We start from the raw sequence: 21,968 nt of genomic DNA on the forward strand, positions 1-21,968 counted from the left end.
CCAGGATGCATTTCGCATTTCGCATTCCTGTTTTAAAATATCAGTGTGTAAGCTATAAAATAGGCTATATAGGAACATTTTAAAAGTATAACAAAGATGGAGGCCTATTCAACATATTTGCATACTATTATTTTTAAATGAAAGAGGGTTGTTTTTTTTACATAATTTGTTTATTGTATAAGTTGCTGATGGAGGAAACCCATCGCAACGGAAATCCCGGTCGGATCCATCTGAGTGTGTGTGTGTGTGTGTGTGTGTGTGTGTGTGTGTGTGTGTGTGTGTGTGTGTGTGTGTGTGTGTGTGTGTGTGCGCGTGTGTGCCTGTGTGTTTCTATTCTATTCTATTCTATACAGTGTTACCCTTTAGGTTTCATTTGATAAAAACGACAGTGTTACCCCCTATGTTTTTTTCCCATGAAGACTGATGAAAAACAACAGTGTTACCCCTTATATTTTATTTGACAAGGACAATTTTTTTTTTTTTCCAATATGTTTTTTTTCATGACGACCAATACAATACGACAGTGTTACCCCTTATATTTTATTTGACAAAGACAACAGTGTTTCCCCTTATGTTTTTTTCATGACGACCAATAAAAAACATGTGTTAACCCCATATGTTTTTATTCATGACGACCAATAAAAAAACAACAGTGTTACCCCTTTTGTTTTTTTTCATGACGACCAATAAAAAACATCAGTGTTACCCCTTATGGTTTTTTTCATGACGACCAATAAAAAACGACAGTGTCACCCCTCATGTTTCATTTGGTAAAAACAACAGTGTTACCTCCTATGTTTTATTCGATACATTTCGACAGTGTTACCCCTTATGGGTTTTTCATGACGACAGATAAAAAACGACAGTGTTACCCTTTACGTTTCATTTGATAAAAACGACAGTGTCACCCCTTATGTTATTTTCCCAATATGACTGATGAAAAACAACAGTTTTACCCCTTATATATTTTTTCATGACGACCAACAAAAAACGACAGTGTTACCCCTTTTTTTTTTTTCATGACGACCAATAAAAAACCACAGTGTTACCCCTTACATTTTTTTTCATGGCGACCAATAATAAACAACAGTGTTACCCCTTATGTTTTTTTTCATGGCGACCAATAAAAAACAACAGTGTTACCCCTTATGTTTTTTTTCATGACGACCAATAAAAAACATCAGTGTTACCCCTTATGTTCTTTTTCATGACGACCAATAAAAAACGACTGTCACCCCTCATGTTTCATTTGGTAAAAACAACAGTGTTACCACCTATGTTTTATTCAATACATTTCGACAGTGTTACCCCTTATGGGTTTTTCATGACAACAGATAAAAAACGACAGTGTTACCCTTTACGTTTCATTTGATAAAAACGACAGTGTTACCCCTTATGTTATTTTCCCATTATGACTGATGAAAAACAACAGTTTTGCCCCTTATATTTTTTTTCATGACGACCAATAAAAAACGACAGTGTTACCCCTTATTTTTTTTTCATGACAACCAAAGAAAAATGACAGTGTCACCCCTCATGTTTCATTTGATAAAAACGACAGTGTTAACCCCTTGTGTTTCATTTGATTAAAACGACAGTGTTACCCCTTGTGTTTTTTTTCATGACGACCAAAGAAAAACAACAGTGTTACCCCCTATGTTTTATTTGATAAATATCAACAGTGTTACCCCTTTTGTTTTTTTCATGACGTCCAATAAAAAACAACAGTGTTACCCCTTTTGTTTTTATTCATGACGACCAATAAAAAACAACAGTGTTACCCCTTTTGTTTTTTTTCATGTCGACCAATAAAAAACAACAGTGTCATAGATCGCTACCTAGCAGAGAGTTGTAAGCACTTTCCACCCTTTTCAGTGGAGGAATTGGACTCCCCAAGCAATGTTATACTTTAAAGGAGCAAGTAAGTTACATATTAATTTAGTCTTTCGGCCTGTACCATATAAACAAAATGAAGCAACTGTCCCATATTTCTAACTGCATTTGAAGTAGACATTGAGACTCACAAAAAATGGACGCTATAGGACAGTGATCATGATTTGTCTCAATATCAGAATAACAACAATGGGTCAAATAGCAATGGCTGGTGGAATGGCCATGAAGTAGGTCTGTATATGCAGTGTAAGCTTGTCCAGGCCCTGCAAGTCAGGATGTAGGCTATGAATCTGAATGAAAAGTAGGTAAATAGGTAGTGGCCATCCCCAAAAATGCACCAGAATACAGGAAATCCAATCTATTAAATTCAAAAAAATATATGGGGGGGGGGGGGGGGGGGGAACCTCAGACCCCCTGTCTGTTACTGGGCCCCCCAACATGTTTGATCGCCACAAAGGCGACGAAGAATAAGAAGGGGGCGTTCCAGTCTGCGTAAACGGGAACCCCCACCACACGAGAACGCCCATTTGCGTCTGCAGTGGGATGATATTGCCTACAGCAACATTACATTCAGGAGAGTCTGTCCTGTGTCCGTCCTCTTGTCCTCTTGTTTGTGTGTGTGTGTGTGTGTGTGTGTGTGTGTGTGCGTGTGTGTGTGTGTGTGTGTGTGTGTGTGTGTGTGTGTGTGTGTGTGTGTGTGTGTGTGTGTGTGTGTGTGTGTGTGTGTGTGTCTGCACTTCATAAACATGAACGGGCATCAGTGAGTCGCCTTGGTTTGAATTTGAATGGAACGACTCTAAGTGGTTGTTAGATACGTGTCGGTAAGGAGCAGGTTGGGGTCAAAACAAAACTACCGCAAGACTTTAAGGCCCCATGTCTCGTTTGGTTTGTTAGTCTCTGCGCTGGGCTGTTGTGAAGGTCAGGATCGTAGGGCCGTTGTGCAACAAGCGTGCAGAGTGGTGTGGGATAAACAAGTCCAAACTTTATACAGCAAACAAACCTTGTTCTACCACCTACTTTTAGCCTTACTCATACACAATAACCAAACCGTGCTTAACTGTATGGCTTCCTCCCTGTGTTTTCAAAGCTGAATCATCCTGAACACGTGTTTTCATAGAAACTGTCCAAGGAAAAACCCACTTAACCTAGACTTGGTAGCCCCGCCTATTCTGCCGCTATTTGAGTTTTCCCCTGCAGAAGGGTCTGGAGGAGAGCAATACATGCTTTTCCCCTTGGCGCGCTATTGGCTGGTTTAACACAATGACGACAGGGAAGCAGACGGCAAGCAGCCAATCGGTACAGAGTCAGTTGAACTAGGCCCATTTATCACGCCTCTTGTGCTGAAGAAAATGACAGCAGCTTCCCCAGACATTGGTCTGGGGAAGCTAGCTATTCAAGCTCAATCTATGATTGAGGTTGGTCTGGCAATGTGGTGGCATTAATAATAACAACTTATCTAATTCACTTCAACTAGCTATAAGCAAAGAGGAATCGGAGAGTCCAGATCAAGTATAGATGGAGAGTTTATTGCCACCCGCAAACGAGAGACAACAAAGCCGAATGGTATTCGCGAATACACACTGCTGAATGAATCCCGTACAGCTCCTTATATCCCCAATCCTTTACACAATACAGAGTTGGACTTTCATCAAATATTGATGTGCATAGAATGTTCATACTGTGTGGATGTCAGCATATTCTCATGTCTTCTGGATCCCAATGTGACCTTAGAACATATATTATCCTTATACAAACAGAGATGATGCACACGTGTGAATGTAAGCATTGTCTTCAGAAAGTACATCAAATGGGAGTAGACTGGACCCTCTCACTGGTGCCACATGGCCCATCAGATGGGAATGGACTGGACTCACTCACTGGTGCCACATGGCACATAACATCTAGGCTAAAGGTGATCAGATGTTTTCCACTATTAAAGTATCTATATGATATGTAGGCCTAATAATAATAATCATAGTTTAACATAAAATGTAAGGTTCATTTCCGCCACAGCAACAGCCAGGCTACACTAAACCCAGACCCCCACTGAGTCTCATCGCAGACCACGGAGCCGCTCAGAGGCACTCAGCCTCCTTCTCTGTTCCCAACCGGGATTCCTACTCCGCAAAAGACTCAAGGATCACCTGTCCAGAGTTCACCTAGACTCGGCACAGCCAACACGTCTCACCCCTCCTGTTTCTTGTACTTAATGCACACACTTATGTATGTTGCACTTAGTTATAGCGTTGTGTAGCATCTTATCCTGGCTGTCTTTGTTGCATACAGGGAATGGGTTAACCTAGAGATTGTTAGTGCTTTGCACACACTAACCCTTACTGTACAGACGGCGATATATATTGTTTCTCCTTCCTATGAGAAATGTACTCAATGTAAAAGGCTTTAGATAAAAGCGTCTGCTAAATTCCCCGACACGCGTTCCTGATGAAGCGCGTTGTTCAGTTTCTTCACTGGTTAGTGAGGAGCGTTTGCATTCGTTCAATGATCCGCCCAGAGTCTCCGGCGGTCACCCCCCCCCCCCCAGCGCGGTCCCTGGTCGCCGGTCAGCCCGGTGGGTAGTTAGGGTACAGACCGACCAACACACACTGGCCTGGTTGAACATTAACACCAAGGAGTGGAAACCAGTGGCCTTGAATTTGTCGTCACTACTCAGGAATGTATTCCTAGTTTCTAGTGTTTTGTGTGTGTGTGTGTGTGTGTGTGTGTGTGTGTGTGTGTGTGTGTGTGTGTGTGTGTGTGTGTGTGTGTGTTTTATGGCCGTAAGGGCCGCTTATTAACCATTCAGTTCCTTCTTCCTGGAGCAAATCAAATGCTCTTCTGCAGACCGAGGGGGCGTGGCTAAGGGCAAGCAGTTGGAGGCGGGACACGGTTGTTTTTGGTTATTGCTCATAAAGATAACCCCAGGGCTGGCGTGCTTTAACTGCCGTTCCTTATCAAAAGCTGTCCAACCCTTGGCAGAAATACAGAGCAGTGTTTGTGATCTGCGGCCAAAATGTGCGTCACTACACAACCGATCAAGCCTACCAACGTCTGGCTTATGGTTTATTCTTATTCTTAAGACGTTCAAAGCATTAAGAACAAACAAACTAGCTTACTAACTAACCACAGCAGAATAACCATGTCTGATGTGTGCATTGGTTTATTCCAGAGACGTTCAAAGCATTTAGAAGAAACTAACTATCTAACTAACTAACCACACCAGATTAACAATGTCTGGAGTGTGTATTGGTTTTCTCCAGAGAATTAACTACCTAACTCCTCTGTTTCCATAGTGTCTACGATAGCCTTCGGCGGCCAGAGAAGTGTTGACTCAGGGTGTTTGTCCGTACAGTGAACTGTATGTCGCCGGTCCTCCACCTCACAGACTATACCTACATGTTCCCATGTTGAGCACTATTGATCTCTAGTGTTGACAGGAACCCTCTGAAACAGACAATAGACAGCAGGCCGCTTCAGAAGGCCCCAGACCATGACGGAGAACTGCCTTAAGTCCGCGGCCTAACGTGTGTGTTTTCATCATGAATTAAACAACATTTAAAAAAAAATACACACACACACACACACACACACACACACACACACACACACACACACACACACACACACACACACACACACACACACACACACACACACACACACACACACACACACACACACACACACGCACACACACACCCCCCTGCCCTAGGTAAACACTGTTATCAATAGAGGGCTGGGTAGTGGCTGCTGTTGCCAGTTACCCTGTCACATGACCACAGAGTTCCACATCAAAATGATCCTGTCAAAGAGACCCACATCAAAATGATCCTGCCACATGACCCCAGGGTGTTATCATTAGGGGCAGAACTGATTCATGATTCAAGGGGCCACCATAGTGAATTGTGGGCAGTAAATGTCCGGATATCAACGCCCGACACTTCTTTGGTAAAAGCTTTGACTGTTCGGATGTGACACAGCAGTACTTGTGTTTGTGTTACTAAATAACCAGCATAGTCACTGTGGATCATTACATATATAAAATCTGTCATGGAAAGAAAGACTGTTGTAAACGGAAAAGGCAATAAAGGTGAACCCTCTTGTTTGTCTAGAAGATAACATCAGGAAAGTACACAGCAAATGCCAAAGTGTTAAAATCCCAGAGTATTCATGACCAGAGTAGATTTTATACACTTTGGTGTTGAATAGGCACTAAGTACATTTTTTGGGGTGTACCAGAAACACTCTTGGGTGTTGTCTCTAAGTTTAATGCTGGTCTAGAGTAATTTAAGTGTTTATTTTAGGATGATGGACTCCCTGAGTGTCCAACGGTTGATTGAAACTTTCCGGCCGCACGTCGGTTTAGGTTTCGATTCGTCGTTGGGTCGCTGCGCCTTCTCATTGGTTGAATCTAGAGACATGTGACCGTCTGTCCTCTTCCACACTACGCGGCAAACTGTTTCGGCAGAGATAGGCAAAGAATGTGATTTATGGCTCAATGTTTTACCAAAAGTATGTTACAATTAGTGTATGGTTTCCATTGGAATCGCTACCTTAGAACGATTCCTTTACCTCTACATGGGGAGGGGTCATAGTAATAATAAATAATAATAATAAATAAATAATAATAATCATAATCGCTTTCTTACTTGTGAGCTATGACCTATAGTTTCGCAGACTAAATAACGAGTATCCTCCTACCTTGAGATTTTGTTGAATTCACGTGCAATGAATAAATGAATATCTGCCCTAAAAAGGCTGAATGATAATTATGTCAACTCCTTTGCCCTTCTAAGATCAGTTTTAAGTAATAGGTTTTCCTGGCTTTTCTGCAGGAAGAGGTGTTTATCGCTGACTGGTGCCTTCTCACAGACGTTTGAAGTGCGAGTGAGTTGCTTGCTAATTGATAGGAGGCATCAGGCCATCAAGAAGGTGCAGAGGAGGGTTTGTAGGGCGCGCTAATCTCCAGGGACCTCCAGACGTGTGAGACCAGCCCCCCATGCTGCAGAGGTCTGCTAGGCCCAGACATTGACTCAATTCATTATTAAGTTTGTCTGGAGCTCCTCATACTTTTTCTTTGGAAATAGAGATAGGATAGCTCAGACATGCATAACATCCACCTCCCCCTAACCAGGCCCCGATCAGACTAAAGGTCAACTATGTCCTTTCAATTTGGCTGTTCTAGAGTCACAGCAATCTAATGATCTGCGTGTGGTCTGTGTGTTATTATAAACCCACAAATAAACCCTGAGAACAATAGTGTTCTCTGACAATCACATTCATTCATTTTGACCAGGGGAGCGTCTCAGACGAGGAGGATGTAGCCCAAGTGCGTTAGCCATGCCCAGACGTGACCATGCCCCCCCCCCCCCCCCCGCATGTTCTTAACACGTCACGTCAGCAGAGAAGGAAGACGGAAGAATCCGTGGAATTCCCACTAATCAAAATTAATGATTATATGACGCGTCAGCACAAATTAAAGGGCTGGGTTTGAACAGTGATTTGCGCGTCAGTTCATAATTGTATAACATCCAAGGTGTAAAATGGACCATTTCAGTATTACAATTTCTCACAATGACCAGACATATGTTGTATATTTTGTTGATTTGTGTATTAACAGTATCTGTAGTTTTTCCAACAATGTTCAAACCCAGAGAAATACGAGGTTTTATTCAAGGTAACGCATTTGGTCACTTTTATAGAATGATTGGCCTGACCGCGGATAACAGCAATGGACTAGCCAACGATAGGATAGCCAACGACGGGCTAGCCAACAGCTTACTTCACCACATAACATCAGCGACCGCTGTTTGGCTGGCTGAGTCATCTCACGGTTAGCTAGCAAGTTACCGCAGCTCATTTTCCCCGGCCGTGGTAGTGAAGACCACTGTCCGATGATTCTACGCTACGTGGCGCATCAAACTACGTCCTCTGTTATTGTTTTGATCGAGAGACCCCTAGCGGCAGAAAGGACACGTTGTACCCTTAATGTAAGATGAAGGAGAAAAGTTACTTTTATGAACATCTTGTGCTCCAGTCTACATGTGACAATTCAGTCTGACGTTTTATTGGCGTCATCAAGGTTTTAGAGACAATAACTCACTTATTCAACTGAATGTGTGGGTGTGTGTCTGTAAGAACAGACGTCAACTTTTTTTTATTATGTGTTGAAGGGGGTCTAGTGTATTTGGATTTGCTCCTCCTCTCACACACACACACACACACACACACACACACACACACACACACACACACACACACACACACACACACACACACACACACACACACACACACACACACACACACACACACACACACAAACCCAGCCCTTCCCCCTAACAACCTCATTTGCATATGGTGATCTCAAAGGCAGTTGGCAGAGGTACTCAGGTGAATCCAAACAATAGACTTATGCACACACACACACACACACACGCATACACACACACACACACACACACACACACACACACACACACACACACACACACACACACACACACACACACACACACACACACACACACACACACACACACACACACACTTAGGCCAATACAAAATAGTACTCAGCCAACCCAGCCAAACTCAAAGCACACACCTACTCACACAAACACTCCCACTTCCACCAAACACACATACACACACACACACACACCTGTCCCTCATTTACCGCCCTGTTTTGAGAAGGAGCAGGAGAGCGAGAGAGCCAGCGAGAGAGAGAACGAGAGGAGCAGTGTCGAGGACAAGAGTCAGTCACTGAAGGAGAGGAGTGAGCCAAGAACGGTTGTTACCTTGGAACCTTGATACCTTGATACCTTGATACCTTGTCAACTCGGACCGCCGTAGAGGACCAGATCACCTGGACCCCAGAACCACCCTCCTCTTCACAGGTAAGCAGAGAGTTATGCGCACCTGGGGTCAATCCAACGCTAGGGGATCAGTTGTTTCAAGATGGACCCCAAAACAAGAGCCATGCAAATTGCAAACGCTTTGACCTCTTTAGGTGCACTGTCGTTCTTATGGAACTACATGTCATCGATACATTATTAATGCAACCACCTCGGTTGAACGGGTCAACATAAACAAGCTGCAAGAAGGGACATGGAGGATATGATCTCTTCTTGCATTAAAAAAATATGACATATCGTTTCCTTCGAAAGCCTGTTGAAGTGCATTGTCTGAGGAGGACTGCAGTCCCCCTAGAGCTCAAAGTGTGAGGGGACTAATTATCGTGTTCGGACGACCCCCTATGTCTCCGACAGCAGCGGGACGTTCATTCGGTGTGCAGCTGTAGCCATGTGCAGGCTCACTGTAAGGCTCCCACTCTCCAGCCTCTTCTCAAATAGCAGGAAGATCAGGTTACATTGGCTTTACAAAGGGGAAACAGGTAGGGCAGCTTGGCGCCTTACAGTTGACCTGGATATGGTGGCTTGTGATCTCCCCTCCTTCTCCCAACGAAGACTAAACAGGCCCAGGCTGGGAGCACGGCCGGCTCGACTAGAGCTCCCTGTTTTTGAACACACAAAAGTGTGGTGTAGCGAGGCGTGGAGGTGGGTCCGTCGAGTAGTGGGCGGAGCGGGGTGGTGGTGGTGGGGCATGAGGTCATGGAGATAACAGCAGAGACACCCATGACCCTAAAACAAGGTTGTGGGGTCCAAAGCCCCCGTGCCTTATTAGGGGGAAGGATCCAGTGAGTAAATGAGTGACCGGGTCCATCGGCTCTGATGAAAGGAGCGGGAAGTGAGCGCTCAGAGGAAGGCCATTAGCTCCACAAACACTCTCTTTACTGTGTCTGGCTGCACTGCCTGATGGCCAGGACACAGCAGCTCTCACCCTCAACGGGGCCTCATTATATTAATACTCCAGCTCGCCGTTGGTAAAGTTGAAAGCCCTCTTCTTCTTGTTCTCTGTACCAATCCCAGCCATGACCACCGTAGTACTAGTGCTACAAGCTTGCGATTATTAACAAAGATCATTGGTCAACAGTCTCTGTTAACGTTAAAAGTAAGGCGTTCTATCATTCTCGTGCATATTCTGTGCAGAAACAGACATAACCTGCCGATTGGCGATTACCGATCGAAAAATCGGATTGACAGGATAGTTAGGATTTCCTGAGTTAAGATCAGATAGGAGGCCAAAGATAAGTTAGGAAACAGCCAACAGGTGAGGGACTGCTTCTGTAATAGGAAGTTAGGATCTTTCCTATCTTTGAGTCCCTAACTTAAGTTAGGAGGGGCAGTTGGGATTCTTTTGTGTAATGAGGCCCCTGAACACCAAACAGAGGAGACCACGGATCGTTTACTGTCTCTATTTACTCAACGGCTCCACGCCTTTACACAGTGAACACAAGATGCATGTCGTTAAAGGTCCAATATGATACCACCATGTGTGAGTGTGATTAGTCGTTGCAAGCCGTTTTGCAAATTTGCCTCTTCCTGTTTTAGTGGGCGTGTCCACCTAGATGTATGACGGATAGATGGGCAACGTTTGCTACGGTCCATTGGGACTGATCTTTCCAGCACACATCTAGGTGATGTCCACTTGTGATGTCACTAAGACACAGGAAAAGGTCAATTTTCAAAAACGGCTTGTGCCGGCTGATCACACTCACACCTGGTGACACAATGGGGGACCTTTAAGGAGTGGGCATGGCTTACGGCCGCATGCTCTAGGAGGCTCACCGGTGTACTGCCGGTGTTGGGAGATCGAACACAAATAATAATAAAATAATAATGCATTTAATTTAGAGGCGCCTTTCAAGACACCCAAGGTCACCTTACAGAGCATATAGTCATCATAAATCGATTAAAAAAAAAAAAAAAAATTGTGGAAAAAATAAATAAATAAATAAACATAAACAAAAAATAAATAAATAAATAAATAAATAAAACAAAAACAAGACAAAACAAGAACACTGAACCCTTCCGTCCGAGTCACCCAGCACCCTAACCACTACAGCTGAGACAAAGCCTGGAGTCGCCATAGACTGTCGACGTTCAGGCTGAAGGGAGAGGCGGCTCTTTTCTAAATTCGAAACAATGCATCACCCAGAGCACCAGGAAACGTCCATGTGACCTTATAAGGTCATTGGCACCTTGGGGGCCCCAGCTGTTTCTGGGGCCGTGTCAGACAGCTCCTGCTGGAGCGTCCCGAGGCCCCTGGGCGGAGGCGGAGCCGTCCGTTAGAGGAGGGCCCCCTGGTTTGGGTGGAGTTTCAAATTCTGCCTGGGGCGGCGTTCAGACACACACACACACACACACACACACACACACACACACACACACACACACACACACACACACACACACACACACAGACACACAGAAACACAGACAGACAGACAGACAGACAGAGAGAGAGAGAAAGAGAGAGAGAGAGCGATATTGGGCAGCATATTCCATGTGTGTTTGGGTGTATGTGAGTGTGTGTGTGTGCAATGCGCAGGAATACCGAGGGCAGCTGGGCAATGGGGGGGGGGGGGGGGGGGGGGAGAGGACAGCAGGTACTTTGTCCACCTGTGGGGGCGCAGAGAACAACTGGCCACCTGTCCAGGAGCAGATATTAAAAAGAGATCAAACATTTGTTGAAATGTTGTCCACTCATCAACCAGTGAAAGCCACGCATTGATGAGAACCAGAGGGTCTTAACGCCAGGTCGACCCCCTCGTCAAGTCAGTGTGCACGCGGGGCGGCGTCACGCGGCCCGCTCTCCGACCAATCACAGCGCAGCATGCGGGAGGACTCTGCGGCTGATGTATAATTATTCCCAACAAAGCCTCCTGTGTCCTCTGAAGGCAACTCCTCCACAAACAATCCCTCAACAGCTGATGATGGGGTGGCGGGGAGGACAGTCGCCATGGTTACAGGAGCTGGGTGATCCCGGTTGGTCGATGATCCCGAGCCGGGTAAAGGAGGCGCTGGATAAACTTCCTGTGTGTGTTTGGGTTATTGGATCCAACCCCTAATGTTTGCAGTGCCTCGGCGAGGGCCTGATTATATGGTGGCATAAGATACGCTTCAGACCGCAACCCCGGAGACGTTTTATGGTTCATCCTGAGCAAACAGAGAACGATGCGACTCTTTTGTAACATCAGAAACACTGTACCTGAAGCAACACATGCTAATGGTTTGGTGGTGTACGTCTGTCTTTTATACGTTCATTTCTGTGGATTTTATTGTTTGATTTTACGGTGCTTTGCTCACCACCTCAAGAGAACAGCAAACACATATTTAGCAAGTGCCCTGACTGAGAACTTGAACTAGCCCCATTGTAGTTTAACCTTAACTGTTCAATTCTGACGCTTTTTCTGCCGCTGTGTGGAGCAGCGTTGAGACGTACTGGGTCTAGGAAGTCTCACAGTAGCCTAATGAGCTAAACACAGAACCAGTGTGTGTGTGTGTGTGTGTGTGTGTGTGTGTGTGTGTGTGTGTGTGTGTGTGTGTGTGTGTGTGTGTGTGTGTGTGTGTGTGTGTGTGTGTGTGAATGGCCGCAGATGACGGTCACACAGGTAACCAGGTGTTAATGTGCACAGGGCCCACAACAAAGAGAGTGTTTTGCATGCAAAGTCACCTCTGCAGGTTAGAGTGTACCAGACCAGTCAAACTGATTAAGGTAAACGGCAGTGTTCCCAGGACAACGAAACACCTTCCTGTTGACACCTGGAGGCAGACAAAGGGTCTGGAACCCAACGTTTTTTCTCTGGGGGGGGGAGGGGTTTAGGGTTTCAATCATGCGATCTGAAGTTCAAGGCGCCATCTTGATTCTTCCTGACCAAGTGGTGTGAACACAAAGAAAACACAATCTCAATCGGCCTCGCCGGGAGTCAATGAGGTGACCCACATTACCTGAACACCCGCCCCCCTTTCCTTCTATTGGCTGAGAGTACGGAGCCGAGACGGGCTGTCACGCTAAAAACGATAACCTGTTGTCTCCACTCGCACGTGAAGTCATTTTAATGATGCACCTTAAGCCTTCAGGGGGAACGGAAGGCCTCACAGCTCCAGAACGTTCTGCAGCCCAGATCATGAATCATTCATGGATTCATGACTTATAGCACAGCATGGTTCCTTGGCCTGCTCTGCATGGTGAATTAAATAAAGAGAGGAGGAGGGCCATAGTGCAGGGGTAGAGGGACTTTGAGCTTGTTGAAAAGGTGTCCAGACGGGACCTGAATCCTGTCGGCATGACGGGATTACTGCACGGGTCGCAAGCCTCTCGCCAGGAAGTTCATAATTTGCAGCGTGGATAACTAATCTCCATTCTTTCCATCTGCAGACCCCACCACCACCCCCACCACCACCCCCACCACCACCACCACCACCACCACCACCACCACCAGCGCCTGAGAGAGAGAGAGAGAGAGAGAGAGAGAGAGAGAGAGAGAGAGAGAGAGAGAGAGAGAGAGAGAGAGAGAGAGAGAGAGAGAGAGAGGGAGGGGGAGAGAGGGGGAGAGAGAGAGAGAGAGCGAGAGAGAGAGAGAGAGAGAGAGCGCGACATCCCGCCAGCAGAGGGATCCAACGTCCACCGCCTCCGAGCCATGGACCAGCCACAGCAGGTGTGGAGCACCCAGCTGGACCCGGGCCCCGGCGAGGCGGGCCCCAGCGGGGGGGCCCCCGGCGAGGGCGACGGCGACAGCCGTGCCTCGGTGTGCAGCCAGCCCGAGTGCTCCATCTGCTTCAACACCTACGACAACGTGTTCAAGACCCCCAAGCTGCTGGACTGCACCCACACCTTCTGCCTGGAGTGCCTCTCCCGCCTCATGGCCGTGACGGGCACCCCTGACCAGGACCAGGGCGCCGGGGGCGGGGCCGACGGGAGCGCCGTCCCCGCCCCCGGGCAGCTCTCGTGCCCCTTCTGCCGCCAGCACACCACGCTGTCGGAGCTGGGGCCCCCGGCGCTGGCCACCAGCAGGGAGGTGCTGTGCAAGCTGCCGCGCCACCAGCAGCAAGAGGAGCCCGTGTGGCTGGAGGGCGAGAAGCTGTGCTACAAGAGCCCGGACCCGGACGCCGGCGGCGCCCAGAGCGCCGGCCGCGCCCCCTCCTCCTCCTTCTGCATCTGCATCGACATCGGCGCCAACAAGGCGGCCGAGGCGGCGGCGGCGCCGGGCCAGCGGCGCCGGAGCCCGGGGGTGTTCGAGCGCCTGACCGACTGGAAGCGGCTGCTGGTGTTCGTGCTGCTGACGCTGGTGCTGGTGGTGGTGGTGCTGTGGCCGCTTCAGTGCATCCTCACCACCGGCAACATGCACTGTAAGACCATCAAGCCCGTTGACGGCAACACCCCCAGCCCCACCACCACCCCAGCCCTGGCCCTCAGCTCCTTCGGCTACACGACCGCCGCGTCCGACCGCTGAGTCACCGGGGGTCGGGGGTCGGACGACCGGCGAGGGCTCTCGGCGCGGTGAGAAGCGACGCACGTTCAGTGCAACGGATGTGGCCATGATTCATCTCAATGGAGGCCCATCGAGTGATGTCACCATGGGAAGGTAGGACAGGGACACAGGGAGGGAGAGCCACATGGGACAGAGTGTCAGAACGCAGTGCTGGATCACACACGCTGGGCGGAAAAATAATGTATTTATGTGCCAGGTACCTGCACTTTAATTCACTGTGAATGGATGGACGAATGGCGAATGTTTTTCTCTCTACCACACGTGGAGCCTATTTCTATGTGACAGGTCACAGACAGAACCGGAGCAGACTGAACTACCATCTTGTCAGAGACAGTTTACACAACACCAACTAAAGTTGACCGTTGATTTCAGAATTTGAACCACAAACCTAATGACTGTGTACAAGCCAAATTTGTAACAAATGTGAACTAACAAAAGGAAATTTTTCAGAATTTCTACATACTTTTTCCTTCCCATTTCTAAAACAAAAAATCAATCTTGTACTTGGGTGACAATCGGAAATTAAAAAGTGTATATATTGTGTATATTTGATTTGTGCTTTTGTATTTGATACCTGAATTGTCATAATAAAACAAACCAACAAGTGAGAAAGTATGAGTACACTTAAATCACCAACGCCATCCTAACGATGTGATTATAATAACAGCGTTAGGATGACGTTGGTCGTCGCTCTGTCGACTTCATGGCCGTAGTTTATGACTTGTCTGCTCTGTGTGTTTTGGCAAGAGGCCAAGCCTTCCTTGATCCTAATCAAAGGTTTGTCTTCCCGTCAGATCCAGTAAATGGTTTGTGGGGTTTCTCCACTGGTTAAACTGTGACAAAGGGCTGATAAGGATATAATTACATTTCCTGAAGAACTGAAATTCGGGAAGAAGTGTTCAGACATAATAAAAAGTCTATTTCCTCCTACTCCTTCTCGAAATTCGCCTCAAAAAGCTGTAAAAAAGGGTTAGTTCGGAAATTCTTTTATTTTAAAGATATTTTTTTATTAATTTAATTTTGTAAAATATTGTTATTTGGAAAACAATGCTGTAGGCCTACACCTTTTTTAGTTTTAGTATTTTTTCTGCTAGTTTAAGTTTGTATGTTTGAGTTGAGATAGAAACATTTTAAAATGATCAGTAATCTGTGTGCATTTCCCTTGATAACCAAGCAAGTAGACTCATGACACCATTTGTTTATCATATCGCAATCGCAAATCACAATATTGTCCACGATAATCGCAATATGATTTTTTCACCAAATCAAGCAGCACTACTTACAAGTAACAAAAGTAGATTATTTCATGATTCACCTTTGATTTAAAAGCCTCCGTCATAACGGTGATGGTATTTATGATAAATTACTGAAGCTCAGGTGGTCCACCTTCCCAATTAAAGCTGTAGTTGTTCCAATATAGATTTTTCTTAAATGGGACCAGTTTGTTCTGTTCTGACAGATCCACACAAAAGACCATAACAGAACCTCACAGAAAACGATGTAATAATGACCATTTAGCTCATGTTTTCAGCCTATCCAGAGCCGGCAAACTGAATTCAGAGAGAAGACTTTGGGGTCAGGCACCTTTCTCAAGGATGCCTACAGCTAGCCTGCAGATGTTGGGGTTTGAACGTTTACACTCAGAACCTTTCGGTTTAGAGTTAAACACTCTGACCAGAACTAGACTCTCCTGCCCCCTGAACCTGAATAGCACAAGGAGTCTGCTAACAGAGAAAGAGGTAATGTTTAGACATAACATTTCCTTAAAGATTTATTTTTCATTTATCGTCATCATCACATCAGCATTCGTTGCCCGTACGAAGAAGAAGGCTTTGGTGCCGGAAGGAGGGCGCCAGGAGCGGGCTGGGAGTGGAAGCTACACCCCCCCGAACACAACCTCTCAACCTCTCACATTGTGGGCCTCATTCACCTGGCAGCCATCTTGGTTCCATCTTGAACGTGAACGCCCATTGGCTAGCGTTTAGAGCCAAGATGGCAGCTAGCTGAATAAGACCCATCGCAACTAATTAGATTAACGACTAAATAATAACAACCATAATTAAAATATTAACAATACAAAAAAGATAAAATATCATATTCAAGTAAATTTAAGAACGAGTGAGATTGTTAAAGTTGACCCCCAGGTTCACTGGTTTAACTTCACAAAGTCAGAAAAGAACAATAATGGCTCACATCATAGAAAACGCATGAATGGATAAAACAATTAACAAAAGTAAAAATTAAAAATACGAGAAGAGAAATACAACACTGGTGGTATATATCTATACCTATATATATATATATATCTTTAGTGCACATCCAAAGCAGCCCTCTGGTCTTACCCAGAAGGCAAGCCTCGTGCGAGAGCTACAGCAGTTTCAGACCGATTCTTCAAGTATCAAAGTTTCAATGTTTAACCACATTAATGTTTTACAACATCAATGTTTTAACAAATACATGTGTCAATGTTTCAACGTCTCCAACATAACGTGTTTTTGACCCACATATGCAGAGTGAAAGACGAAATACAAAAACATTCCTGGCGACACCTGCAGCAAGTGAGACCTTATTGAGAGGATTATTCAGACCATGGAAGGACGGTTCAAGTGTGTGTGTGTGTGTGTGTGTGTGTGTGTGTGTGTGTGTGTGTGTGTGTGTGTGTGTGTGTGTGTGTGTGTGTGTGTGTGTGTGTGTGTGTGTGTGTGTGGATGGGGGGGGGGGGGGGTTCACAAACACTGTACACATCAACATTTAATTTGAGCAAAGCAATCCATAAAAAAGTGCCCAAGTTCCAGTGATAAAGGTTTTTTTTGATCCTCACAAACACAATCTTTCCATTGCAAGATTCACTCTGACGACAGGAGCTTAACACATCTGTGACATCACACATCAGCTCACCCATTGCTGCTACGACAACCCTGAACAGCCGTCTGACAAGTGCCCTCCGGCCGTAGCAGACGGAGCAGCTGAAACGGCGGCCTCTATACATTTCCTGATTGAGCTTCAGCAAGAGGAAAAACCATTGCATGAATTGAGGCTAAAGCATAAAAGAGTGAGACCCTCTGTCCTGACAAGACAAAGTGTCCTGACAAGATCAAGTTTCTTAACAGGACACTGTGTCCTGGCAGGGCAGTGTGTCCTGACAAGACTCAAGTGTGCCATGTCCTCCCACCTCCTAAAAAAAAAAAAACGCCATTTTGTGACCTTTTCAGAACCTTGTTCAACAACGTCAACGCGCTGGTTTGACGTCCGTTTACGTTGCATTCCAGATGCTAAAAATAGTCTATAGTCTGTCGTGAGTCTGTTTGCGGACGAAACAATCACATTCCGGATTTGGCCGGCCCGTCATCGGTAGGACACGGATTACTGGCGTCTTGTAAATTACTTTTCAGAAGAAAATCCATTCTTTTAATCCGGAACGGACGCAGCCATCTGTCCCGTTTGGTCCGCTTAAAGACTCTCCCCTCTCTGGCCATGACAAAGGGGATGATGATGAAAAAGATGACGATAATGACGAGGATGAAGTTGATGATGATGATGTAGTCTGCTTGTGGTCACCACGGCGACAGATGTCTAACCCTGACTGAGCGTGAGGTCGCAGGGTTCAAATGATTGGGGGAACCTCGTGGTCCTCTTTCAAATGTCCATTTTCCCGTCTTTTCCGCCACGAATCCAGCGGTGTGCTGGAAAGTGTCCACAGCGCTGGGATAATAATAAATACGTTCCCATGCTCCGCAGGCTAGAAAGTATTCTGCTATTCCAATAACTACGGTACAGGCGATTCCTGATGTTCAAGAGCAAAGTAAATCACAGCAGGGAGTGGAAACAAGGGGAGCGAAACAAAGAGAAAAACGGATGAATTCATAGACAAGCTTGTGCTTTGAGTTCGGTGGGAGAACCCCTGAATGTATGTCCATTGACGCAGTAGCGGGAAAACTATCGACTGTTGTGCACAACTGCATTGGCACAGGAATCCAACCACCCAGCCATCCTTCACACGGATGTCCATCGCACGCAAAGCACCCTAAACCAAACAACAAGACAACTGAACGGAGGAGTGGTCGTTTGGCCTCACAGAACTAGGGACCGGGCTATGCCTAGCCTAGCCTAGCATAGTGCGTTGCATAGTGCACTATGCTGTCAACAGCTTGTCATTCACATTGTCCCAGCTGGAGGCAACGAAAGAAAGGTCAAAGTCGAGAGAATGAAAAAAAAACTGAGGAAGATAAAGAGAGGGAGAGAAGGAGAGGGGGAGAGGAGAGGCAAAGAAGGAGAGAAGGAGAGGGGAAGGAGAGAGATGAGAGAGGGAGTGGAGAGAGGGAGAGGGGAAGGAGAGAGAGGAGAGGGAGAGGAGAGAGAGGAGAGGGAGTGGAGAGAGGGAGAGGGGAAGGAGAGAGGGAGAGAGGGAGTGGAGAGAGAAGGGGCGAGAACGAGACGAGGGGGCAGAAACATCTTGTAGAGTGACATCTAGAGACCGGAGTACAATCCATCTCTTTGTCCGGGCGCCGCGAGGAACATCTGCCTGAGGAAGGGGGCGGGGCTCTTTCACCGACTGAGTGTGTGTTGGGGATAGAGGATGCATCGAGGGTCACCGATCTGTCCGTTGACAAGGCACTTCAGAAAGGTCATGGCAGCTGCGGAGCTGGGCAGAGACGCAAGTGATTTATTAAAGATGTGGGGAGGGGGAGGAGGCCTCTTCCTCCTCCTCCTCCTCCTCCTCCTCCTCCTCCTCCTCCTCCATCACCTGGAGAGGGCCGGGCGTCAGGAGGAGGTGGGGGGGGGGGGGGGGGGCAGCAAGATGGAGCCCCAGCCAAGGAGTGGGGAAGATGGGGTAGTACCTCGCTGGCCTCCCGTGGTCGGTGGGTGGAGGGGTGGTGGTAGTGGTGGTGGTGGTGGTGGTGGAGGGGGCATCCACCAGAACGTCCAAACCTCCCCACACACACACACACACACACACACACACACTCACCACAGCCTCCGTCTCGCTCCACCCAGCACCTCCTTCCTCCCTCCACCAGGTGGAGCGCTGCTCAGCTGAAACTGAAGCACAACAAGACGAGCGGTCAGCTTCAGTTCCCTGCTCCGACCCGACCCAACGTAAGCCACTCTTACATTTTAGGGCGTTGAGTTGCAGCCATTCATGCACACACTCACGCATTCACTCATTCACCCACCGACGTCGGAGTCAACCCCTGCCAGGCGACAGCAAGCTGGTCAGGAGCAGTCAGGGTGGGGCGTCTCGGTCGGGGACACCGCGACACCCAGCTGGGAGAAGCCCGGGATGAACTAGCAACCTGTCAGTCGACCCGCTCTAGCTCCTGAGCGAAGCCGACCCCTTGCTCACCTTACTTTCGATTAGCTTCTTTGAATCCGTAAACCGGTCGATGGATGCGCTACGAGAAGCTGTGTTTTTATTGAGCTGTGTCTCCTGAACAGCTGTGACTCTGACACAGTGTTTCTGCTAGAAGAAATTGGTGCCGGTCATATGACCGGGAAGGTTTAATTTTACTGGTCAAATTGGAAAAAAATCTGTCTGGTATTGTCCGTGTATATTGCACTTAAAAAAATTGTTAGGCAGGCTATATAGAAGAAGTAGTGTGTGATCATATTTTGATTCGCCATGGTTGTTAAATACCTGTACTTCGCAAAGCTTGCCGCCGGCTTTCGCTAGCTTGCCTCCGTTTATTTCATAAACCTACGGTAGTCTATAGCGATCAATTTGAGCGAGTGGACGAAATGTAACAACTTATTTAGTTTATCACACAGGCTACGCTACAATCATAACCCTCATTGTTTTACATGAATTGGCTCAACAAATGACCACTGTAGCATATTTAAACACAATTCAAATGAACGCATTCAAAAGTATTTCTGCTCAATTTAAAAGGTTGTATCTCCTCGTGACTGAATGTTTGTATACAGCGCTCATGCGGTAAGCGCGCAGAGTTGATGCGCTCCACACAGAACCAGCGCCTTGAATATTCCACATAAAACGAAACCGGATCGTTTTCGGCTCCGTGTGGACGGGGCCTTATTCAGACATTTAGAATTTTCGGTCCTCCTCATTTTTTTCCGGTCAAAGACCGGTAATTACCGGACAACGGGAACTCTGCTCTGATACACAGGGAGGGAGGACGTGAGGATGAGGCGGGAGTGCGTACCTTCTGGCGGGGCCGCTGCTGGCGGCTTTGGGGCTCTTGATGGAGATGTTCTCGTAGATGCTGGACGAGTCGTCGTTCGTCAACCTGTGGGTCACAAGGAGGAGGCTGTAAGAGGGGGCTATTCTGGGGCTAGCGCACAATTTGCTCGCCAATTGGTATGCTAACAGTGTGCTAGAGTCGCTTCTGCTAGCCAAGTTTCTCTAGCCTAAAGTGTGTGCTTGTTTAGCGTGTGTGCTAGCCTAGCATCTGTGCTAACAGTGTGCTAGCTTAGTTTGTGCTAGCCTGACTCGTGGGCTAGTCGAGCTTGTGTGCTATCGGTGTTCTAGCTCAGCAGCTGTGCTAAAAGTGTGCTAGCTTAGTTTGTGCTAGCCTGACTCGTGGGCTAGTCAAGCTTGTTTGCTAACAGTGTGCTAGGCCTGCTTGCGCTAGCCTAGTTTGCTTGCTAGCTGCATGCTCGTCCAGCTTGCGTGATAACATTGTGCTAGTCTAGAGTGTGTGCTAGCCCAGCATCTGTGCTGTCAGTGTGCTAGCCTAGAGTGTGCTTTCAGTATGCTAGACTAGAGTGTGCTAACAGTGTGCTAGCCCAGCGTCTGCGCTAACAGTGTGCTAGCCCAGCATCTGTGCTAACAGTGTGCTAGCCCAGCATCTGTGCTAACATTGTGCTAGCCCAGCATCTGTGCTAACAGTGTGCTAGCTTAGCGTGTGCTAACAGTGTGCTAGCCTAGCGTGTTAGGCTTACACAGAGGAGGAGCGCGAGGCGTTCATGCTGATCTTGGACCTGGAGTTGGTCATCGGGGGGTACTGGATGTTGGAGTACTCGCTCTCCAGGGTCTTCTTCTTCTAGATCGACAAAGAGGCAGAACCGATCAGTGCACTGGCCGATGACCCGTGAGGACTTTGTGCAACAATTTTGTCATCATAAAGATTTGTTGATTTTTGTTGTAAAATATTTGTAAAAAGGAGAAGAAAAAGAAAAAAGAACGTCAATGTGAATTATATTTATTTATATGTCTGTATTTTTTAAAATATAATAATTGGTGTTACTACAATAAAGACCAGAGAGCTGCACACCATTTAAAAAAACTATAGTAAACACCGCTGAGCATGACTGCAGCCGGCTATGAGGTCATCCGTCCTAACCGCAAAGTTCTGTGGTCAGGAACTTCTGTTTAATTCAGTTCCCCCCCCCCACCGGGGAACCGGCTAGCCACTCCTATCAACAGGGAGTCCCTAATGTGCGTTCTTTAGGGTCCCCCATAGTCCAGCAGCTCTTTCCAGGCGTGGTCTGTGACGACCTTCCCGTGGACCCAGCGGGCGGCCATGTTGGTGGTACCTGTTCCTGCTCCAGCCTCTTCTGGGCAGTGTCGATGTACTGCTGGACGGCCATGTAGATGAACTTGTACTGGGCCTCCGTCTGCACCATGCCCGACCGCTGCTGCCGCACGCGCTGGATGCTCTTCGGGATGTCTATGTCACAGTCCAGGCCTGGTCACATGAACAGACACACACACACAGACACACAC

The 21,968-nt window shown here is 47.0% G+C and overlaps 2 protein-coding genes across 5 annotated transcripts in view; one reads left to right on the top strand and one right to left on the bottom strand.

Annotated features, from left to right (window-relative positions):
* Positions 1-13,310: 13,310 nt before the first annotated feature.
* rnf223 (ring finger protein 223) lies at positions 13,311-15,214 on the top strand. The gene has a single exon (XM_030351239.1). It carries the CDS (start codon positions 13,433-13,435, stop codon positions 14,243-14,245), a length of 813 nt encoding a protein of 270 aa, XP_030207099.1. The 5' UTR covers positions 13,311-13,432; the 3' UTR covers positions 14,246-15,214.
* Positions 15,215-18,601: 3,387 nt separating this feature from the next.
* ptpn11b (protein tyrosine phosphatase non-receptor type 11b) overlaps positions 18,602-21,968 on the bottom strand; it is a 36,267-nt gene continuing 32,900 nt past the window's right edge. The window contains exons 13-17 of one of the 4 annotated variants that reach the window (XR_003976125.1): positions 21,779-21,930; positions 21,185-21,285; positions 20,446-20,529; positions 19,123-19,324; positions 18,602-18,926 (exon numbers count right to left, since the gene is read on the bottom strand). Coding sequence is in view for 3 of the 4 variants with exons in the window: in XM_030351192.1 (XP_030207052.1) it covers positions 19,315-19,324; positions 20,446-20,529; positions 21,185-21,285; positions 21,779-21,930 (347 nt within the window). In the remaining variant the exon portion in view is untranslated. Of the gene's footprint in view, positions 19,325-20,445; positions 20,530-21,184; positions 21,286-21,778; positions 21,931-21,968 lie in introns of all 4 variants that reach the window. The other 3 variants (XM_030351205.1, XM_030351192.1, XM_030351215.1) reach the window with 3 other exon arrangements.

The sequence above is a fragment of the Gadus morhua genome, chromosome 1 (genome assembly GCF_902167405.1).
Source record: "Gadus morhua chromosome 1, gadMor3.0, whole genome shotgun sequence".
Taxonomy (NCBI): Eukaryota; Metazoa; Chordata; class Actinopteri; order Gadiformes; family Gadidae; genus Gadus; species Gadus morhua.